Here is a 19,299-nt window from a genome sequence, read left to right as displayed (position 1 = left end):
ATTTCTGTATTAACAGCAAAACAGTTCACTCTGGGATCATTTAAATTTTCTACCTCCTCTTTTCCTATGATTTCCCTGTTCGTTGAGACTCCTTAAAAAAAAAAAAAAAAAAACCAACCAAAATACGATTAGCAACACCAACAGGTGAGGAGCTGCAGAACTCTTCACAATCCCTTTGTATAGTGTTCAGCTGGATTACACTTTTAATATTACATTACACGATAGTTTTACCTTCCCCTTGCCCCCCGCCCAACCTTCCCCATGGAAACATACTTCCACTTTGGTAGATCATGCCAAGCAGTGATACGCAGAAATGAAAAACACAATACTTAAGAATAATTTCACTGGGATCGTGCTTACAATACACAAGGTGAGATTTTTATAATATACTGTTACAATACAGATGTTAAACAGATAAGGGAAAAATTCAATTCCCAAATTACAGTCGACGAAGGGGTTATAGTCCTTATAAAAGTTTCAACAAGAAACATTGTCTTAAATCTGAGAGCAGCTTTCTGATGTTAGGTAGAAAGACTCTTGTCAAAACATTCACCATCTGCATATGAAGGCTGCTGATCAGCTGGGCTAACAAAAAATCTTTACAAATTGCCTTTTTTTGAGACAACAGGATTTAACTCTTTCAGACATTCTGTTTCCCGTGGAACAGCTTGGCTGTTGTTGCCATGTTTTGTGGTACAAGGCCTCATGGTGGTTCTTTTCCATGGTTCCTAAAGAATATGCAAAACCATTTAATCATAGGATTCTATTATGCATATTGGATAATAAAGGAGATTGTGTTTGTGAACATTTCCATCGAGGTGCAGAGAAACTGTTTCCATTCAATATATCGGGATCCGCATTTTCATTTAATGTCTGTTGAACCTGAAAGAAGGCTTGAAAATCTTTGGAGGAAAAAAATGGTTTGTTTTCCCTGGCTCCTGGAAACAATGACCTCTTGATATGAAAGCACCCCTGGAGCAAGGCAGAGTAGAATTCATATACTGAAGCAACTAGATCTTGCCTTGGCAATGTTACATACTATACTTCCCAGATGAGATAATGGGTTACATCAGGAAAGGTTGTGAGAAACCCCAAAATATGTATTAGTCATTTTGATGAACTTCTTGAATTTGAACCCAAATTTGATCTACTAAAAATGCAATTTTTCCTAATTACATGTAGCTTTTCATTTTTCTCTTAAATGGTACTAGTCACATGATTTGTCATGGCAATATTTGCATTCCACCCATTAAACTGAAAAGTCAATTCCTAGATGTAACTTTCAACAACTGATTAACTCTGAATTTCTTCATTGCTAGTCTTCTATTCTTAATACTGCTAGGTAATTTTGTACATTAGCTCTACTGGTCACACACACACAGGGACTGGAGAATCAGCTCAGCTCAGCTCCAGTATGACATTATTAACAGAGTGTGAGCAGTTTCATCTAATTCTGTTAAAATTTCCCATTGTTGTTTCCTTCTCAGTTTTCCTGTGCAAGGTTCCCCGCTCCCCCTACTTACTGCACTTTAGAAGTATTTAGTCTGCTTTGGTGCATCCATTTATTGATATGAGTTTAATTATTGTTACTCTTTTCAATGAGTGTCAGTCAAGAACTTCAGATCCTTTAATGTAGTTGCTTCCAAGTATGAAAATCAAAACATATACAGGAAGAAAAATGATGCATCCGGTAGAATATGAGGGCTCTTGCACTTGCAAATTCCTTTAAAATGTAGGCAATTTTCTTTACATGCACCATTACAATAAACCTCACAATTTTCTAAAGCCAAGTATATGATCTATACAAACAAATGTGTTTTAACATGAAACATGACTATATACATTACAGTATATGATACACACTTTAAACACTTTAAAATCAATGCTTGATAGACCCCAAGGCTTTTTTCTGTAGTACATAATTAGTATTATATAAAACAATTATTACTACATGCTAAAACAGATTTCCACAGTCTTTCAATTAGTCACAATATATAATATATCTATATCTATATACTGTTTATAGATTTGTTCTGATTAATAAGTGGACTGAGCACACACACCCAGCATAGTACACTCCAGTAACTGCCTAACAACAGTGAATTTACTGACATTTTTTAATATCTGACAAAGCTGCAGAAAGTAATGTTTTAAGTGTTCCTAATAAACATATGCAAGTAGGAAAACTTTTTTCAGAGGTAGAGGTTTTATTGCGTAAAACACTGGATAAAACTGTACTGCTTCAAAGACAATTTTTATTCTAACAGCAGAAAGAAAACAGTCATTGCTGAAAAAACAACTTTTAATACTTCTATACCAGAATAAAGTTCTGTCAACTGATGTATTATAATAATAAATAATGACCAAGAATAAACTTTAAATACAAAGTTTTCTAATTGTTACAAGCATAGCAACAAAATCCTCTACTCTATTATTCTCAGATTTCCTCCAAGATAGAAATTTTTCTTTGTGTAGGAATGTAGACAGTATTATGACCAGTATCACAGACTACAGAAGTTACAGAGAAAAAACTTGACATGTTTAGATATGAGAAGCATGATGATATTCAGAAACTGACAATGCATCACTGCTGCTGTCACTTGTTTGTATTACAAGTTACAAATGTTCTGGAAAAAAGGTCTATGTCAGAGGGGAAAATAGGGACAGTAGCACCGGACCAAATGGAATCAACACACACATCACAAAGAACGGGAGATGTTTCCAGTGTCACAAACAGAATTATTGCCTGTCGTATCTGAAAATGCTCAGAAGACACAAAAGAATACTGAAAGAGCTCAAAAAGTGCAAGAAATGGAATGTGGGCTTTTTTTGTTTTTTTTTTTGTTTTTTTTTGTTTTGTTTTGATGTTTTTTTTTTTTGCTAAGATATTGAAGGCGGCGCAAACACACAAAAGCAAGCGACTGACACAGTCACCAAACACAGTAGTGCAGTTAAAATCCTAAAGCTTACTACAGTCAGAAAGTTTTCAATAACATTTCAATCCTTTATCTAGGATCATAGAAACAGTTGCATTAAGTTTATCAACTCGATTTAAGTAAGGCAGTGAGAACTATTCTAGAAAAACAAGAAAAGCAGCTTGCTCTGTGCCAGATGGGTCCAAGTTACACAGTGACCTCATTTAAACTGAAACTTCAGTTGGATGACATCCTTTCCGACAGCATATGCAAACCGTATTCCTTATTAGCCTGAGATTTTTTTTTCCAGTCTCAGGGTAGCGCTAAGAATTTTATTTACATTGATTGCAGTTTAGTATTTTTTGTAAACTGCTTTAGGCAGAGCTGAAGTTTTAAGGCCCTGGGGTTTTACTCTGTGCTCCCAGCCTGCAAAGAAATATTGACTTTTTTTTTTAAAGTCTGGATTATTTTGTTTTAGAAGAAGTTAATACTTCTCTACTATCATAACAAACAGATAAACAGCACCGATTTTGCTTCTATCAAAGGAAGTACATTAAAAGGCTAAAATTTTATGCCATTCAAGCAGATTTAAGAATAAACCATTACCTATTATTCTTACTTTTTGTTTTTATTGTGTGTTTCATTGTAGTCTCTCAAAAGCTTCCTATATGGCAAAGAACTTAATAAATTTGGAGGATCCAATCAGTAGAAAAGCTAAAATCTGCAAAAATATAGAACACATTTGTTTTACAAAAACAAAGAAATATTAGCAAAAACACTTTTCTTCATTAGAGACAAAGAGCAGGATGTTTGGATTCATATTTTAGGTCAAGCTACTTTATAAGAGCTTGCTCCAGAAGAAACTCCTGCACTATGTCTGTAACACTTATAAAACCTAACAAATGAAAACTAACCATGACTGGGGAATCCTTCATTCAAGTAAAAAAAGAAAGAAAAGAAAGAAAAAGAAACCAACCCGCTAGTTAATAATATTCTGTTTCTCACCAGCGCCTTCTACAGATAAGGTTGACTAGTTTCACTAAACAATGTTTTTTTTATATATTGTACTTCTACTTTTACAGCAACCTACTTCTTCATCAACAAGAAAGAAAAGAATAAAAGAATTTCCCTCAATACTGAAAGTTGATCTAAAAAAAATGGAATTACACAACCAATCTGCAATCACACATTGGTCTTCAGATTCTTTCTAACCATTGATTCATTTGGCTGCATATTAAAAAAAAAACTGAAAATGTAATATCACAATCCTTTCCAATATAGGTCAGTACTGACCCCAGCTTATGGGCCGTCTAAGATTTCTCCTATAGTGCAGTTGCAACACCACTTGAATTGATTTTCTCTGCAATGACAGCTCCAGTCAGACTGGCACCATGGCAGTCTACCAACACGTCTCATTACTATGCTAGGCAAATGACAGCAGCTGGTGTCATATTATAAAGGTGTTTTCAACAATGAAAACACAGCCCCTCAATCTTCAAGGCAACACTAAATCATTTAGACGGTATCATTTTTCTGTTAAGAGCATTATTTTTGGACAAAGACCACTTTGAAGTTTGAAATCGCTCTGCTTTTTAAATAACTAATGACCTCCTAACATTTTAAAATCACTTTATTATCCCACCTACGTTGTTTGGAAGTACTTGTTGCCAGGTAACAGTTTAGCAGCCATTTTCAAGGGCTGGGAATTATTTTTTTCTTTTTGTAATATATACGTGTGTGTATATATATATATATATTTAAATGTTTTAAACATCCTGTACACCACTGGGAATTTGTACACAATTCTTTTCCTTGGAATGCAGTTATCAAACTCTTACCCAAATGCATACCTAAGAACTGTGTAAAATAATATTGCAATATACAGATTGATTTGTTCAGCTGCATTACTCTTGGGCCTTGCTGCCCTCCTCTGTTAGCTCTGCTGAGCTCCCAGGTTTGACAGCTGCAGGTTCCTCTAAATTCCCAGAAGCCTCGGAGTCAACTCTGGAGCGCTTGAACCTGCGATCTGGATACTGGCTGTTGTCAAAAGGCATGCGATGGACACAAAGAACATGGGTCTTCAGATTTCCCTTCTGAGAGGCACTGTATGGGCAGTATCTGCACTGGAAAGGCCTGTGACCTGCATGACAGACAAAAGCCTGGTTAGTTTTTCTCATATTTACATTTTCACTGCAAGCCAGTTCTTTGCAAAGTGTAACAAAGAAATACGGCTATAAGGAAGTGCTGCATGCATTGAGCAACAATAAGAAATTCATAGTGCTTTTGTTGAGTTCTATACATACAAACTGTATTGTTAAAAACTCTTTTTCTGGGACATTAAAGAAAACTAAGCCATCCCCCCTCTCTTAGTTAACATAATTGTTAAGCATTCACTCTGTGATCCAGTCTGAACACTTGCAAATAAAGTTAACCGTATAATAGGTTCTTTTATATTTGTTGATTATCTAGAGCAATGCACGAATGACAATGTGCGGACCCCACTCTAATAAACATACTTTGTCTTTGGGTGGGTTTCTGAGGATAACATTGTATGTTTCATTTTATGCACATGGAGTTGTTGTGTTGTTTTGTGTTTTTCTGAATGGATAGCAATAATGGATTAAGATAAGCAAGCCCTCAAGCCCGCAAATACTTACACATATGTGTAACTTCACTGCAGTAGGACTACTCATGTGAGTAATGTTATGCAGGTGCATGAGTGTTTGCTGGATGGAGGCTCAAAACTATAGCTAACTTAAAAATAAAATATCCAAATCTAGATTAGAAAAGAAATGTTACTGCACAGAACCTGATGTATGCTTGTGTTTGAAATAGTGACTGAAAAAAAGGCATGAATAAAACACAGCTCTTTTTAGTCAGTCTTGCAATGTGCTTTACATTATTTTTCATATTATTGTGACTTAGAATCTTGGTGCTGTATCTGGTATTGGAGGTTATGTTTCAGCAATCACATTTCAACCTATGCTGGGAAGTTGTTGATGTGTTTTACTGGAACTTTATGAGCTTTGTCTCTCAAATTAACTTAAACCAGGACCATCTGAGGTCAAATGCGCTTAGCTTGCTTTAATTTGCTCAAATAAATGAATAAATAAATGTGCCAGACCATCTACATAAATCCAGGACAAGTGAAAAACAATATCCAATATCCACATTAGAAGAGCACTTTTTCCCATCTCCTGTTTCTATACTACATACTACCTATGAAGTAGAAGGAGTAGTAGTAAAGTACTGTAGGTGTGAAACCACTGCAGTGCACACAGTGTGGGAAGGGGCCAAGAGTGCTTAGCTTGAGAAATGTCACAGGTAGGTGAGCTGTGGCCAATCATCATTTAGGTGTTATCAAGTTAGTTTTACATAAGTAAGTGGAAGATGTGTAGCCTGGTTAGACATTATTCCCATTAGAGAAAGAGGTCTGAAGTGACACCGGGATTACACTGGTGGTGTTCTGGATGGTGTGTTGTCAGGAAAACTCACTCCATGTAAGAGATGTCATCAGCTGATCTAGAGTGCTTGGGCCCCTAAAACAACCCACTATTTTTAATGGAAAAAGTGGGAATTAGCACCTGAAGACTGAGTCCACACACAAGATTGTAGCTGCTCCTCAGGAGGAGCGAAGTGTTGTACCCAGAACAGAGACCTATGGGCAAGTTTCTTCAAGCAGGGATACGACATTTGTGTATGGAGGAGATGCCTGCCCATCATCAATGAATTGATGTCAGTTATGTTAGGACAGGGTCCTGCTCCAGAATACAGAATATTTACATTTGCCTAAATGGATCCATAGGACACAGTAAGTTGGTTTCTACCTAAGTCTCAAGGTTCTTCTGCGCCTCAGACAGGGAGATGAAGGGAAGCCTTCCAGACAAGGTACTCAGGGAAAAGAGATGAAACCCAATAAGACTAACTGTATATTAGTCTTAACAAGGGAAAATTTCCAAGGAAAATTTCATCTTGGAAAAAGTAATCGGGAACATAATGAATAAAATTAGGAATAAGTAGTTATAGAATGGGTCAGGAATTTCACAGAGGAATTTCAGCAGGAGGACTAGAAACAGAGGTCAAGGAAGAGATTACAAGACCTATTCCATGCATTTCAGGATCAGTCCCTTAAATCCAAAGGACTATACGTCCATAACTGAACTCACAATAAGTTTGAAAGTATTAGTTATATTCTTCCACAATCCACTTTTGTGCACAGAAAATGGGTGCAAAACTGAATGGGTATAAAGAAGGAGATTCACTGAAAATATGATTTGCATTGTTTTGGAAATTCTAAGGTAGGTTTTAAAACTCAGAAGAAAGGTCCAATAAAATCATTCCATTTCACAATTATCCCTTCAGTTCATAGAAGGAAACATCGCACCTTGGAAAGAGACCTCAGTAATAATGTCTGAGTTTGGTCTATTTTATCCTGGCAAGGGTGTTTGTAGTTTTGATTTTAAAAATTCCTTTGTTTGTTCATCTGGTGGTTTATGCTGAGGATCACAGCATGTGTATTTTAAACTGAAGGCAGAACCTATAGTGAAAATCCTGGATCCTTTATTTGCTGATGATAAGTAATATGTTGATAGATAGATAGATAAAAATATCAATATATATATATATATTGATATTTTTATCTATCTATCTATACACACACACACACACAGTACCTTCCATCTCAGGATCTCAAAGCATATAGAGAGGTGGGTAAGTATTATTACTCTCTGTTACACATGAGGAAACTAATTTACAGAGAGATTAAGTGACTTGCCCAAGGTCACATGGGAAGTCTTTGCAGTCAACAATCAAATCCCTATCTCCTGACACCAAGTTCCTTGATATCACCATAAGACTACACTATGTGCCTGTTGTCAGATTCCTTTATGGAAATGAGGTCATCCTATCTGATTAAAAGGACCATTGGAATTTATTCACTGACAAAATGTTTGTCACAAAATGCATGTAAAACAAATTCTTCCTATAGTGAATAAATTAGCCATTACTGCGTTGTAGTGAATTTATATTTTAGGATATATAGTAGCTGTAAATACAAGTGAAAACATCAGTATAATGAAGTCTCTATATATTATTAAAGCTAATTTGCTATAAACAGTCTAGTGTCTGCAAAGGTTTCATATAAGAACACTTAAAATTGCATAGACTAATACTGTCATAATGGGGGCCTCATCCAAAACCCATTAAAGTCAATGAGAGCCTTTAAATTGTCTTCAGTGGGCTTTGGATCAGACCAATGTAGAACAGTGTTACCAGTTTCTTTACCTCCTGTTAAGAGAAAGTTACCTTTCTTTCCCCTAACATACTTCTATTCATCCATCCATTACATTTTAACTGATTTAAACCATTGCAAACAGATACCAAATTATATTTCTGCAAACTTCAGTTTGTATATTACAAACACACACAAAAAGCCCTATGTTAAATGAACATTATTAAGGTTGCAAAGTCAAGCAGTCAAAAAGTTGGGAAATGCCAGAATTAATGTTGCCTTTGCAACCTTAATTCAGCCCCCTTGTGTGTCTGCATTACAATACAGTCTTTAACAACATGATCACAGACTATTTTTTCCACAGGAACTCTGCCTCATTCAGTGCACAGAAGGGATGGTGCTCACTTAATGAGCAGCTATTCAATATTTCGTTTTATCTTCACTGCTCAATGTCCAGCCATAGGCCTCATTCATGGCACACTTTTCAATCCCTGCTCTGAAGACTGAATTATTAATTTTCTCATTGGCTTTTCTATGGTGCTCATCACTACAGTATCTGAGTGTATCACAAATATGAATGAATCACAACACCCCTGTGAATTGAGGGGGTGGTCGTATTCTCATTTTACAGATGGGGAATTGAGGCACAAAGAGATTAAGGTCAAAAGTATCAACTAATTTTGGGTATCCAATTTGAGACATCTAAGACCATACTTTTCATAGTCCTTAGCATTATATAGCGCTTCACATGTTTAGAGTACAGCTTCCTTTGACTTCAGTTGTGGCGATGAGTGTGCAGCGCTTCTGCAAACCAGACCCCAATGTCTCATGTCAGACACCCAATTAGCAATAATTTGTTGAGAAAACTGGTTTAAGCGACTTGCCTAGAATGACACAGGAGCTCTGTGGCACCGGCAGGGATAGAATCTAGTTCCTCCAAGGCAGCAATCAACTGCCTTAACCATGAGACCACCCCATCTCCTCCTGCAATCCTTTGTGAATCTTTTGCATTCACCATATACCTTCCAACTTCTGCAACAAATGAGGCCGGAGTCCTACAGACAACAGCCTCTTATTCAACCCTGATTCATCCCCAAAGCAGCTCCAACCTGTGCATTGAATGAGGCAGGGGTCTTGTGGAAAAAAAATTATGTGATCATGTAATTAAAGACTGTATCATAATGCATATGCACAAGGTTGTAAAAGCAACCTTAATTCTGGCATTTCTTAACTTTTTAGTGTTTGACTTTGCAACCCTAAGAAGTCCCTTTATTTTAACAAGCAAAATGAAAAAAAAAAACAGAAATTCTATCGTGTAGCATCATGAACCAACACCAACAGAGCTGGGGCCTTTAGATCCACCGCACAGACCTCTGCCACTTGAGCTAACAGAATAACTGACAGCAGTAGTAGGTTGACATCCTCTTTGTGGACCAGCATTTAGAGAGGGACAGCTGGTTTCTTAGATATTTGTTGACCTCAGAGGAATGGTGAGACTCAGGAATCTTATGTTCCAGTTCAGGCTCTGAAATTGAGTGGATCTAGTGGGATTCTTCTGCTCATTTCCTTTTTTCATGACCCTTTCTGCTCTGCCCCTCCAACCTGTCCCTTGTCCTAGTCCTCTCTTCCCCACTTCTCGTTCCTCATCCAAGCTCTATTTCTTCAACTAGCCAGTCCCAGTCTCCTTAGCCAGCAAATCTAGTCTCACCCCTCCTGACTCACCCTCCCTGTCCCAATTTCCCCTACTCCTAGTCCCAGGCTCAGTTCTCCCTGCATCTCAGTCCTTATCAAATCTATCCCCCTCCCCCTTCATCTCTTTACTTCTCATCCCACTGGTTCTCAATCCCAGTCCCCTTGCCAAACTAGGGATAGTATCCCCCTCTGGCTCCTCATCCAATTTTAGTCCCCCACCCCATTTCATTCCCTGGCCCCAGTATCCTTGCCCAACCAGTTGCAGTCCATCTTTTTCAGATCCTAAGCTCAATCTCAAACTCGTCACAATCCCCCCCTGGATCCCAGTCCCAGTCTCCTTGCCCAGATAGTCCCAGTATCCCTCCAATTCAACTCCCAGTTGTCTCCACCAGCTTCCAGTCCTGGTTTCTGTCCCTTCTGTCCCACAGGCTCCTTGTTCCAGTCTACTTCCCCCTCTAACCCCACCACAGATCTGACTTTCTGGGTGGGAGCATGCACAGTGTGGCCGGAATCTTTTGCAGAATTTAACTGCTGAAATCTAAGAAGTCTCTGCTGAGCATGTGCAAATCATGATTTTTAAAAAGTGTAGAACGCTGTCAAATTAGGGCAGATTTGCACAGGACAACAAAAGGCATGTCCCTGATACAAACGCCACCCACTGCCAAATTTCAAATCCCTGCACCAAAGCAAGAGGGGTCCCAGAGCTTTTCAAAAAAAAGGTCACCATTTTTGGCAAAACAATGTATTTTCCTTAGCCTTGCTCTCAGAAATGGCTGAACTGGTTTGGTTGAAATTTTCCAAAATATTCCACCTGAAGCAGACACCTAGAATGGAGGAATTCAGCTCAAATGGTTAAAAGGTTTGGCAAGTTATAAGCAACTGCAAACAGGGTCTTATAATAGGAAGTATAGGCAACATGAATAACAAACAACACACTAGCCATGCCTACAAAATGTGATGTCATTTATCAGTTCTTTGGGGTATTAGCTTGACCATAAGTACTGATAATTAAAAATAGTAATTCCAATTCATACACTGATCCATTAAAGTAACATTTAAACAAAGAATTCACAAAGCAAGGAGTAAAACAGCCCTTAATATTTGTAAAAAAAAACCCTCATTCCATTCAGTATCACAAAAGGTTCAAAACTGTGCAACTGTATATGAGGAACATAATTTATTAATTCAACAAAATTTAACAAATATGACCATATAAATGCACCTAAATGGATTCTGTTCAACGTTGTCTTTTTTCTATTGCTTACTTTTTGAGGCCATCAAAATTTCACATCACTGCCATATGAAAAGTAAGTACACAATAAGTTAATTTGTATTGTCACAATACAGTACAACTGTGGTAAAGAGCACATTCATTTTTAATCCAGTATGAATAATATATAAATATGTATACAGAGTGAGGGTCAAAGGAAAGCAAGAGGAACATTGTTTACAGCAGAAGTAGTACAAAAACCAGAGATTATTCTTACTTGCAAAGATAACAATATCTGCAATTTGCTTGTAACTAAGGGACAAAGGAAAATGCCTATTTCTCTTGGGTAACCCATCCATTAATTACAGGCTCAAAATTTGTTGTGGACAGCAGGTTCTTAAAATAACCCTTCCTAGATAAGTTGGCAATAAATTTATAATGTTTTATCTAGTGGTGGTTGGTGGGTTCTTTCTTTGCAAGTTATAGGTCATATGTATTCTACCTTTTCTATATCTTCCAATAAAATTATTTGAAAGCCCTTTAAGAAAAAGAACCCTGCCTGATGGTTCAGAAGATAATGTGTAATGCATTGTGTTGCAGTGTGGGAGAATCAGGTTAGAGGCAGGCCAGCATGGAGAGCAAATTATGGAGCATCCTTCTCAGATATGAAGGAGGAGTGGGAGGACACTATATTGCTTAAAACTCAAACAACCTGGCAGTAGAGTAGCACACTACATTCAGGGCCGGCTCCAGGCACCAGCCAACCAAGCACGTGCTTGGAGCGGCGCCTGGTAAGGGGCGGCCAATCTTGGAGGTGGAAGGGGGGGAGGCACTCAGGTTTTTTTTTTTTTTTTTTTGATTCGTTCGAGCGGCGCTGGGGGTTGGGTGGGTTGTTTTTGTTTTGGCGGCTGGGGGCACTGATTCGGCAGCGGCGCTCCGTGGGGGTGTGTGGTGGCACGGCGGGGCGCTCTGCGGGGGTGCGTGTGTGTTCGGCAGCGCAGCTCGGCGGTGGGGGTGTTTGGCGGCGTGGCGCTCGGCTGGAGGTGTATGTGGCGGCGTGGGGTTTGGCAGCGCGGCGCTTGGCTGGCGGGTTCGGCAGTGGGGGTGTTTGGCGGCGTTTCATGGGGGGCGGGGTGTTGGGCTGCGCAGCACTCTGTGGGGGGCTAGGAGGCTTGGCAGCACGGTGCTCTGCGGGGGGGGTGTTAGGCGGCGCTCTGCGGAGGGCCTGGGGGGTTCAGCGCTGCGACACTCCGCGGGGAGCTGGGGGGGTTCGGCAGCGTGGCGCTCTGTGGGGGGGGGGGTGACGGCGCAGTGCTGAGGGTGTGTGTTATGGTGGCGCTATGGAGGGCGGCGCTCTTTTTTTTGCTTGGGGTGGCAGAAAAGTTAGAGCCGGCCCTGACTACATTGCTTGCACTTCAGTGTCTGAAAACCTTTCAACCCTGTGGACTGAGAGCAGAGATTGTAAAGCGATGGAGCTACAAAAGAAAAACAGGAAGGATAGACTATAATTGGAGTAATGGTGTCGGGAAGCAGTTGTGGAAGATGCAGAGTGCCCCTGAGAGATGACAAGTACCCTCAACACCCACTGAGGCCAATGGGAATTGACAGCACTCGGAACCTTGTAGGTCCAAACTTAGAAGTGGAGAAAGCACTAAGGCCAAGATCCTCAAAGGTATTTAGGTGTCTAACTCCCATTGAAATTGATTTCAATGAGAGTTAGGCATTTAAATACCTTGAGGTTTTGGGCGTAGGACTCAGTTTGTGCGTCTGCCCTGGAAAGAATACAGAGCTTGGACAGGATGAACATTCTGGTTTTGAAATAGAACTAGCAAATATAAAGAAAAAATTCCAACCCTTTAGATTCTTCTGCCTTTTAAACAAATATGTTGCTTTGTTAATTTAGACTTTGAGAAAAAAAAATGTTTGTTTTGTTTTGTTTCAAATTTATGATCTGATATGTTGCTTTGTGACATGTCATGTCAGCCTGCATCAGTCACATCGTGTTAGGTTTCATAACATGGCATGACTGATGCAGCCCAACATGGTGCATCAACGGAATGGAATTTGAAAATGCAGGTTTTGAGAAAGGCACAGATCTCAAAGTAGGTTTTTATGACCATATAGGGGCAACGATGTCTACAGCTGGAACTGAGGGTTTGTCAGTGGGTTGTTTGCCAAACCCATTTTGCATTGGTATATCTTTAAAAATCAAACTGTGCCACCGTCGCACATAAAAACCTCAATATCAGTATAATCAGGTTACTGACTGTACACTGTTGATAGCTGCTACTTTACCAACTTCGATATGGATCTATTATTTAAGATTCACACAAACAGGAGAGTGAGAGAAAAAGAGATGAATGCTGAAGTATTTTTCATTGAAAAAAATCATTTACATGGTGAAGCTGCATTTATTCTCCACTCCTAAAAATATTTGATTGGCATCCAAATTCTAGAAAATTTTCCACAAAGAAACATCTTATTTTGTGGTATTACAGGCACATATGTAAGGGTTTGCATTAAAATGTTAAAATGGGCATTGGATTAGTCACATGGATAAGATCAGGAATTTATTCCAGATTGTTAAGAGAGTACTAATAGCAGCAAAATCATGGCTTTCTCCCAAAGCAACAAGAAATCAGTAATTTGAAAGAAAAATGCCAATAATACATCATACGCACAAGCCGTCTGTTGTCCCCACTACACTACTTTTTATTATATTGCATACGTGTACATATACACACTCAGGGAAAGAGAGACAACTGCATATACACAATTTTACTTATAAATGTAGAGAAAAGGATGAAGAAAAATATAATGATGAATGGAAAACAAATGCTGTGCAATGTACTATAAATTATAATTAAATCCTGAGAAAAATGTTTACTAGATATGACATTTGTTCCCTTAAAATGCAAAAATGACAATGTTCATATGACAGAATGCTCAGTGTTTTTCATTAGGTGGCTGATGGTTCTGAAACATTGTAACATTATTACCATGTGTTATGATAAGTTAATTTCAAGTTTCTTCTTTACTGTAAGTGCATGTTTTTTGGTGAAACTTGACAATAAGTCCCATCACCTCTTACAGATGACCACCTTATTAGGTCACTTTAAGTTTTTTGAGTCATGACAATGGAAGACATGTCATGCTCTTTTTGTATTTGTAAAGTCTACTTTAATTTTCCTCTACGAGAAGAAGAAGGATGGTCCAGTTATTAGGATACTAAGACTCCAGAGACCTGTGTTCAATTCCCTGCTAATTGGCAATTCCTTGACCAAGTCACTTAGTCTCTCTGTGCCTCAGTTCCCTATTTGTGAAATGGGGATTACAGCACTGCCCTACCTCACAGTAGTGTTGTGATGATATCCATTAAAAAGTGGGGACACTTGGATACTCTGCTAATGGAGTACCCATGGATAGATGTCAAAAGGGAATTGTTGAAATGGACTGGACCATAATTTGCTCTGTTTGCTGTTGATATAGTTATATTTCCAACTGGAAATGTGCTCTACAGTTGCTAGGAGCAAATAAAGGAACCTACTGATTCCCATTTAGGTACAGTTAGAATTTCAAGCGGGAGGTAGCAAGCACCAGTAGAGGCATATAGAGGAAGGTTTTTAATGTTCAGAAGCGTATTTGACCAGATGCCAAGAAAACACATCAAGGAAACAAACAAACTTAGAACATGCTCCTGACCAGCCCAAATGTAGGTTCTTCTTGCCACCAACTTAAAAATCATTTCTACCAACAACTGCTGCTTTTAAATCTTTGTTTCCCATGAAAATCCATATCAGAGGTAGAATCGTGATTTAAATGAACCCATGGGCATTTACCATCAGAAGGAACAATTCCAAAATGGTGGCCATATGCTTTCTGCCTGAAAGGACAACTTTTCTGAATGACTCCCTGGCAATCCCTGTGACCATCAGCTTGGAAGTAATTGCGTAATGCACCTTCATGGCTCTCACAGTTTGGTGTTTCAGGAGAACCAAATGCCTGCTACCATTTTAAGGTGACAGCAGTATAGTATGCAAACAAAAGTTTGAAAAGGGAACAATATTTTCATTTAAAAATTGGCTACTACTCTTGTGCATTCCATTTTTTTACCCACAAATATTCATAAAGATTTTTACTATTCACAGCAAACATCCTAAATACGGTCTGTATTACCCAATAGACCAAAATGGCTCTAAAGCAGCCATTCCAATTGTGTGCATAATAATATGGATGGATAAAAGCTGAATACATGTATTTGTCCAATAGACAATAATGGCTCTGACTGAACCATTCCACTTTATTGGTCTCACACTATACATTTATAAAACTCCCTGAATACCAGACAGATTAGAACTGCTACAATCAGATTGATACATGCAATAAAAGTTTTCCAAAATTTCTGAATATATATTTAACCACACACAGGCCCTGGAACAACTCATGGAATGTTATTATTTACCCAACTCTTTTGGGTAAATAACAACATACCATGAAATGATTTTTCATTTATTAAATTACAACAAAGAAATTAAATTCAATGTAAATGTAATGTTGAACAGACAAGCTTTTTAAATTAAGAGAACTATCTGATATTCTAAACAATTGACAGAATACAAGTGTAGACAAAGAAGTACAAACAAATGAATTTTAGGAATGATTGGAAAAGTTTTCACCTGTCATGACTGGAGCTCGGGGTTCTGTGCTTTACCTGCAATGCTTGATGACATCTCAGACACTACTCAAGCTGAATTTCCTGTGTTACTATAGGGCTTGATTCTGCAAACACTCTTAAGAACAGCCAGAGAGACTACCGATGGTGGGAGGCACACTAAGGACATGATTCAGACAGTGTTTAACCACATGCTTAAGTCTCACTGATGTGCTTAAGCACTCTCCTGAGGAAAGATGCTTTCCAGGTTTGGAGCCTAAGCCTGGAAGTATAGATCTGCATGCATACAGAGTGCAGAATAATCTTAGTGTCAGGTTAGCAACTACTGAAGGATCTCCCCTGCACAGGGAAATGTTTCACGTAACCCCAAGATTTGGGGAAGGGCACAAAGAGCACCTTTGTGTCACTTCCTCACTTGTGCCTGAAGCTAAGAAAATGGCCTAATGGGCCAACTCACTTGAGTAAAAGCATAAAAATGTATAGCCTCAGGCTCTCAAAGATGGTAACGTTGTCATTGGTTGTAGCAGGGGAAACAAGCAAAGTAAGAAAACAAAATTCATTATTAGTTTTTTAAATGTATTTGTAATGTTAAAATCTACATGATGGACCAAATTATACTCTCAGGTACCTACTTGGCTCCCTCAAAATCCAAATAAAGGTGCCGTCTATTCATGATTTGGAATCTTAAACAGAGTTTAGTACTTCTGAAAAGCATTTCAGTTCACTATTTAATAATCTTAAAAGTATAATATAAGCCTAAAGAACCCAGGAAAGTGCTAATGTTAACGCTGAATTCCTTTCATTGCACCATTAAAAGAAACAAGCTATGTTACAAAAATGGAATTTAAAGCAACAATTCAATGTGTACCTTAGGTTAATGATTCTCAACCGGCGGTCCAGGGCCCCTAGGGGACCACGAGCAGATTTCAGGGGGGCTGCCAAGCAGGGCCAGTGTTAGACTTGCTGGGGCCCAGGGCAGAAAGCTGAAGCCTTGCAGTGTGGGGCTGAAGCCCAGGGCTCCCAGTCCTACACCTGGGACTGAAGCCAAAGGCTGAGCCACTTAGCTATGTGGGGAACATTGTGACATGGGGCCCCAGTCAGTTGCCGTGCTGGCTACCCCCAGGGGTGAAAGTAAGGTGGTACGGGCTGGTATGGCGTACCAGTTAAAAGTGGCCACTGGTACCGGCCCGTACAGCTGACTTTAAAGCGGTGCCGCAGCAAAGGACCCCGCTTAAAGTGCTGCCATGGCAGCACTGGAACATCATTGCCCCCTCTCCCCAGGCCACCGACAGGCAAGAGGAGCAGCTGCCTTGGGGCTGGCAATTTAAAAGGGCCCAGGGCTCTGGCCGCCGCTGCTGCTACTGCAGCAGTGTCCGGAGCCCCGGACCCTTTAAATCACCGCTGGAGCCACGGGTTGCATGGGCCAGGCAGTGTAGATGGGCTGGCTGGGGGACACTGAACCCCCAGCCCTGCCCCTTCTGCCTGAGGCCCTGCCCCTTCTGTGGGCTGGAGACCGGAGTCGGCCCCCATACCGGTAAGAGTTCAATTTTACTTTCACCCCCTAATGCTGGCCCTGGCTTTTATATGCAGAAAAACAGTTGTGACACTGGTGGGCCATGGAAACCAAAAGAAGAAAAACAAAGTAAACAACTCCATATGTAAAACAGCCAGAAGTAAATCATAACAATGTAAGAATGGCCATACTAGGTTAGACTAATGGTCCATCTAGCCCAGTATCCTGTCTTCTGACAAGGGCCAGTGCCAGATGCTTCAGAGGAAATGAACAGAACAGGGCAATTATTGAGTGATCCCTCCACTTTGGTCCGTTCCCAGCACCTGGAAGTCAGAGGCTTAATACATGGGGTTGCATCCCTGACCATCTTGGTTTATAGCCACTGATAGACCTATCCTCCATAAACTTATCTAATTCTTTTTTGACGCAGTTAGAATTTTGGCCTTCACAACATCCCCTGGCAATGAAGAAGTACTTCCTTTTGAATGTTATAAACCTGCTGTCTATTAATTTCAAATCAGTGTCAGACAGAAGCTAACCATCACGTGGATGTGAAGTCACTCTTAATAAACAGAAACAATTAGCAAATTCTATCATTTTCCTTCATATTTATGCTTTCAAATCAATCATCAAACATGAGAAGAAACATCTCTAATTTTACCATTTTTACCTTCATTAACATGTTATCTATTGATGATGGTAATAAAAATATAAATATTTATTATTTGAAAATGGATGCATTAAGATAGAGGAGTTTGTATACTGTGTTGAGTAATCTAAATTCCAGAAATAGCTAGATTAAATTGCCCATGGTTAAATGCAGACTGTATTTCATATTCCTTGAAAAGATCACCTGACTATAAAAAATAATTTTTTCACAGAGTAAGATTTTAAAAACAGGAATGTCTGATTTAAGCATAGAAATCGATATAAAATCATCTCTTGTGGAAGAAACTGGTACATTCAGCTTGGGAAAAGAATAGTTATTATTTGGTATAAAATATTTTTCTACAGGTGGGAGTATGTTCTCATCTCTCTACAGTTTCTTTCAAATATGTATTGAACATTGTATGTAGGGTGACCAGACAGCAACTGTGAAAAATCGGGACGGGGGTAGGGGGTAATAGGCTTCTATATAAGAAAAAGCCTCAAATATCGGGACTGTCCCTATAAAATCGGGACATCTGGTCACCCTAATTGTATGACACATTGCACACAGCATAACACAACACATTCTCCCCAAATAAATACTCGGGACTTCATAAAACAAAGGCTTAAGTATTTTAAATTGCCTGCCAAATTCTCTATATATCTGGTGTAATGCAACATTTTTGTGCACAATAGCACACCATTTTTTTTGACACAACAGTGTGAGTTAAGAGCAAAATGCCCGAGAGTACCCCAAATGAAGTTAGTGGGAATTATGTCATTCGCTGAGCCTGGAATGTCAGCCGTAATTCTGATTGTCCAATGCTTTGGTAGATTTAATTACATTTAAATAGATGTTCAAATTTATTCATTTTGGTTTATATACACAAATAGATCAAAGAGTTCTTATTAAGGGTACTAGATGGTAAGCTATCCTGGACAAAATTTAGAAAGGCAACTGTTGTGAAAATTTATAATTCCCACAGTGGCCAGGCAAAAAATATAACCTTTCATTCCTCCCCCATGTCACCACTTTCACAATAATTTTCTCTTTCACCAAAGGCCAGAAGGAATAGATGGGCAATTCACTGTCCCTAAAGATCTGTAGGTTCTGGCTAATTCAGACAAAGGGTGGGAGTGAATTCCAAAGTCAAGGATAGATTATACACTGCTAACACATCCCCTTTCTTTCTATCACTACGGTTTGAGGGTCTGGGGCAGATTGCAGCTAAGGAAGTGTGGCCAAGGAGAGATGTGGTCTCACAGTTAGATACCATTTTGTTGTTTAATATAAATAACTGATCAATACAGACTGTACCTTGCAAGATACAAGCTTAGGTAGTACACTCCTACCCCTTCTGTGTGTGAAGACGAGTCAACTCATGTTTAACCCAATCTATTGTTTTACTTGTTCTACCA

The 19,299-nt window shown here is 39.0% G+C and overlaps 1 protein-coding gene across 33 annotated transcripts in view; it reads right to left on the bottom strand.

Annotated features, from left to right (window-relative positions):
* Nucleotides 1-336: 336 nt before the first annotated feature.
* Nucleotides 337-19,299, bottom strand: part of ZNF536 (zinc finger protein 536) — a 417,537-nt gene continuing 398,574 nt past the window's right edge. For 32 of the 33 annotated variants that reach the window (XM_065567133.1, XM_042852207.2, XM_065567134.1 and 29 more), the window contains one exon: nucleotides 337-5,055. In XM_065567133.1, coding sequence (XP_065423205.1) covers nucleotides 4,820-5,055 — 236 coding nt within the window. In that variant the 3' untranslated portion in view covers nucleotides 337-4,819. The remainder of the gene's footprint in view (nucleotides 5,056-19,299) is intronic. The other variant, XM_042852208.2, reaches the window with a different exon arrangement.

Source organism: Chrysemys picta, chromosome 14 (genome assembly GCF_011386835.1).
Source record: "Chrysemys picta bellii isolate R12L10 chromosome 14, ASM1138683v2, whole genome shotgun sequence".
In the NCBI taxonomy this organism is placed as follows: domain Eukaryota; kingdom Metazoa; phylum Chordata; order Testudines; family Emydidae; genus Chrysemys; species Chrysemys picta.
The sequence above is the reverse complement of the archived record's forward strand: the minus strand, read 5'-3'. Positions and strand labels throughout refer to the sequence as shown.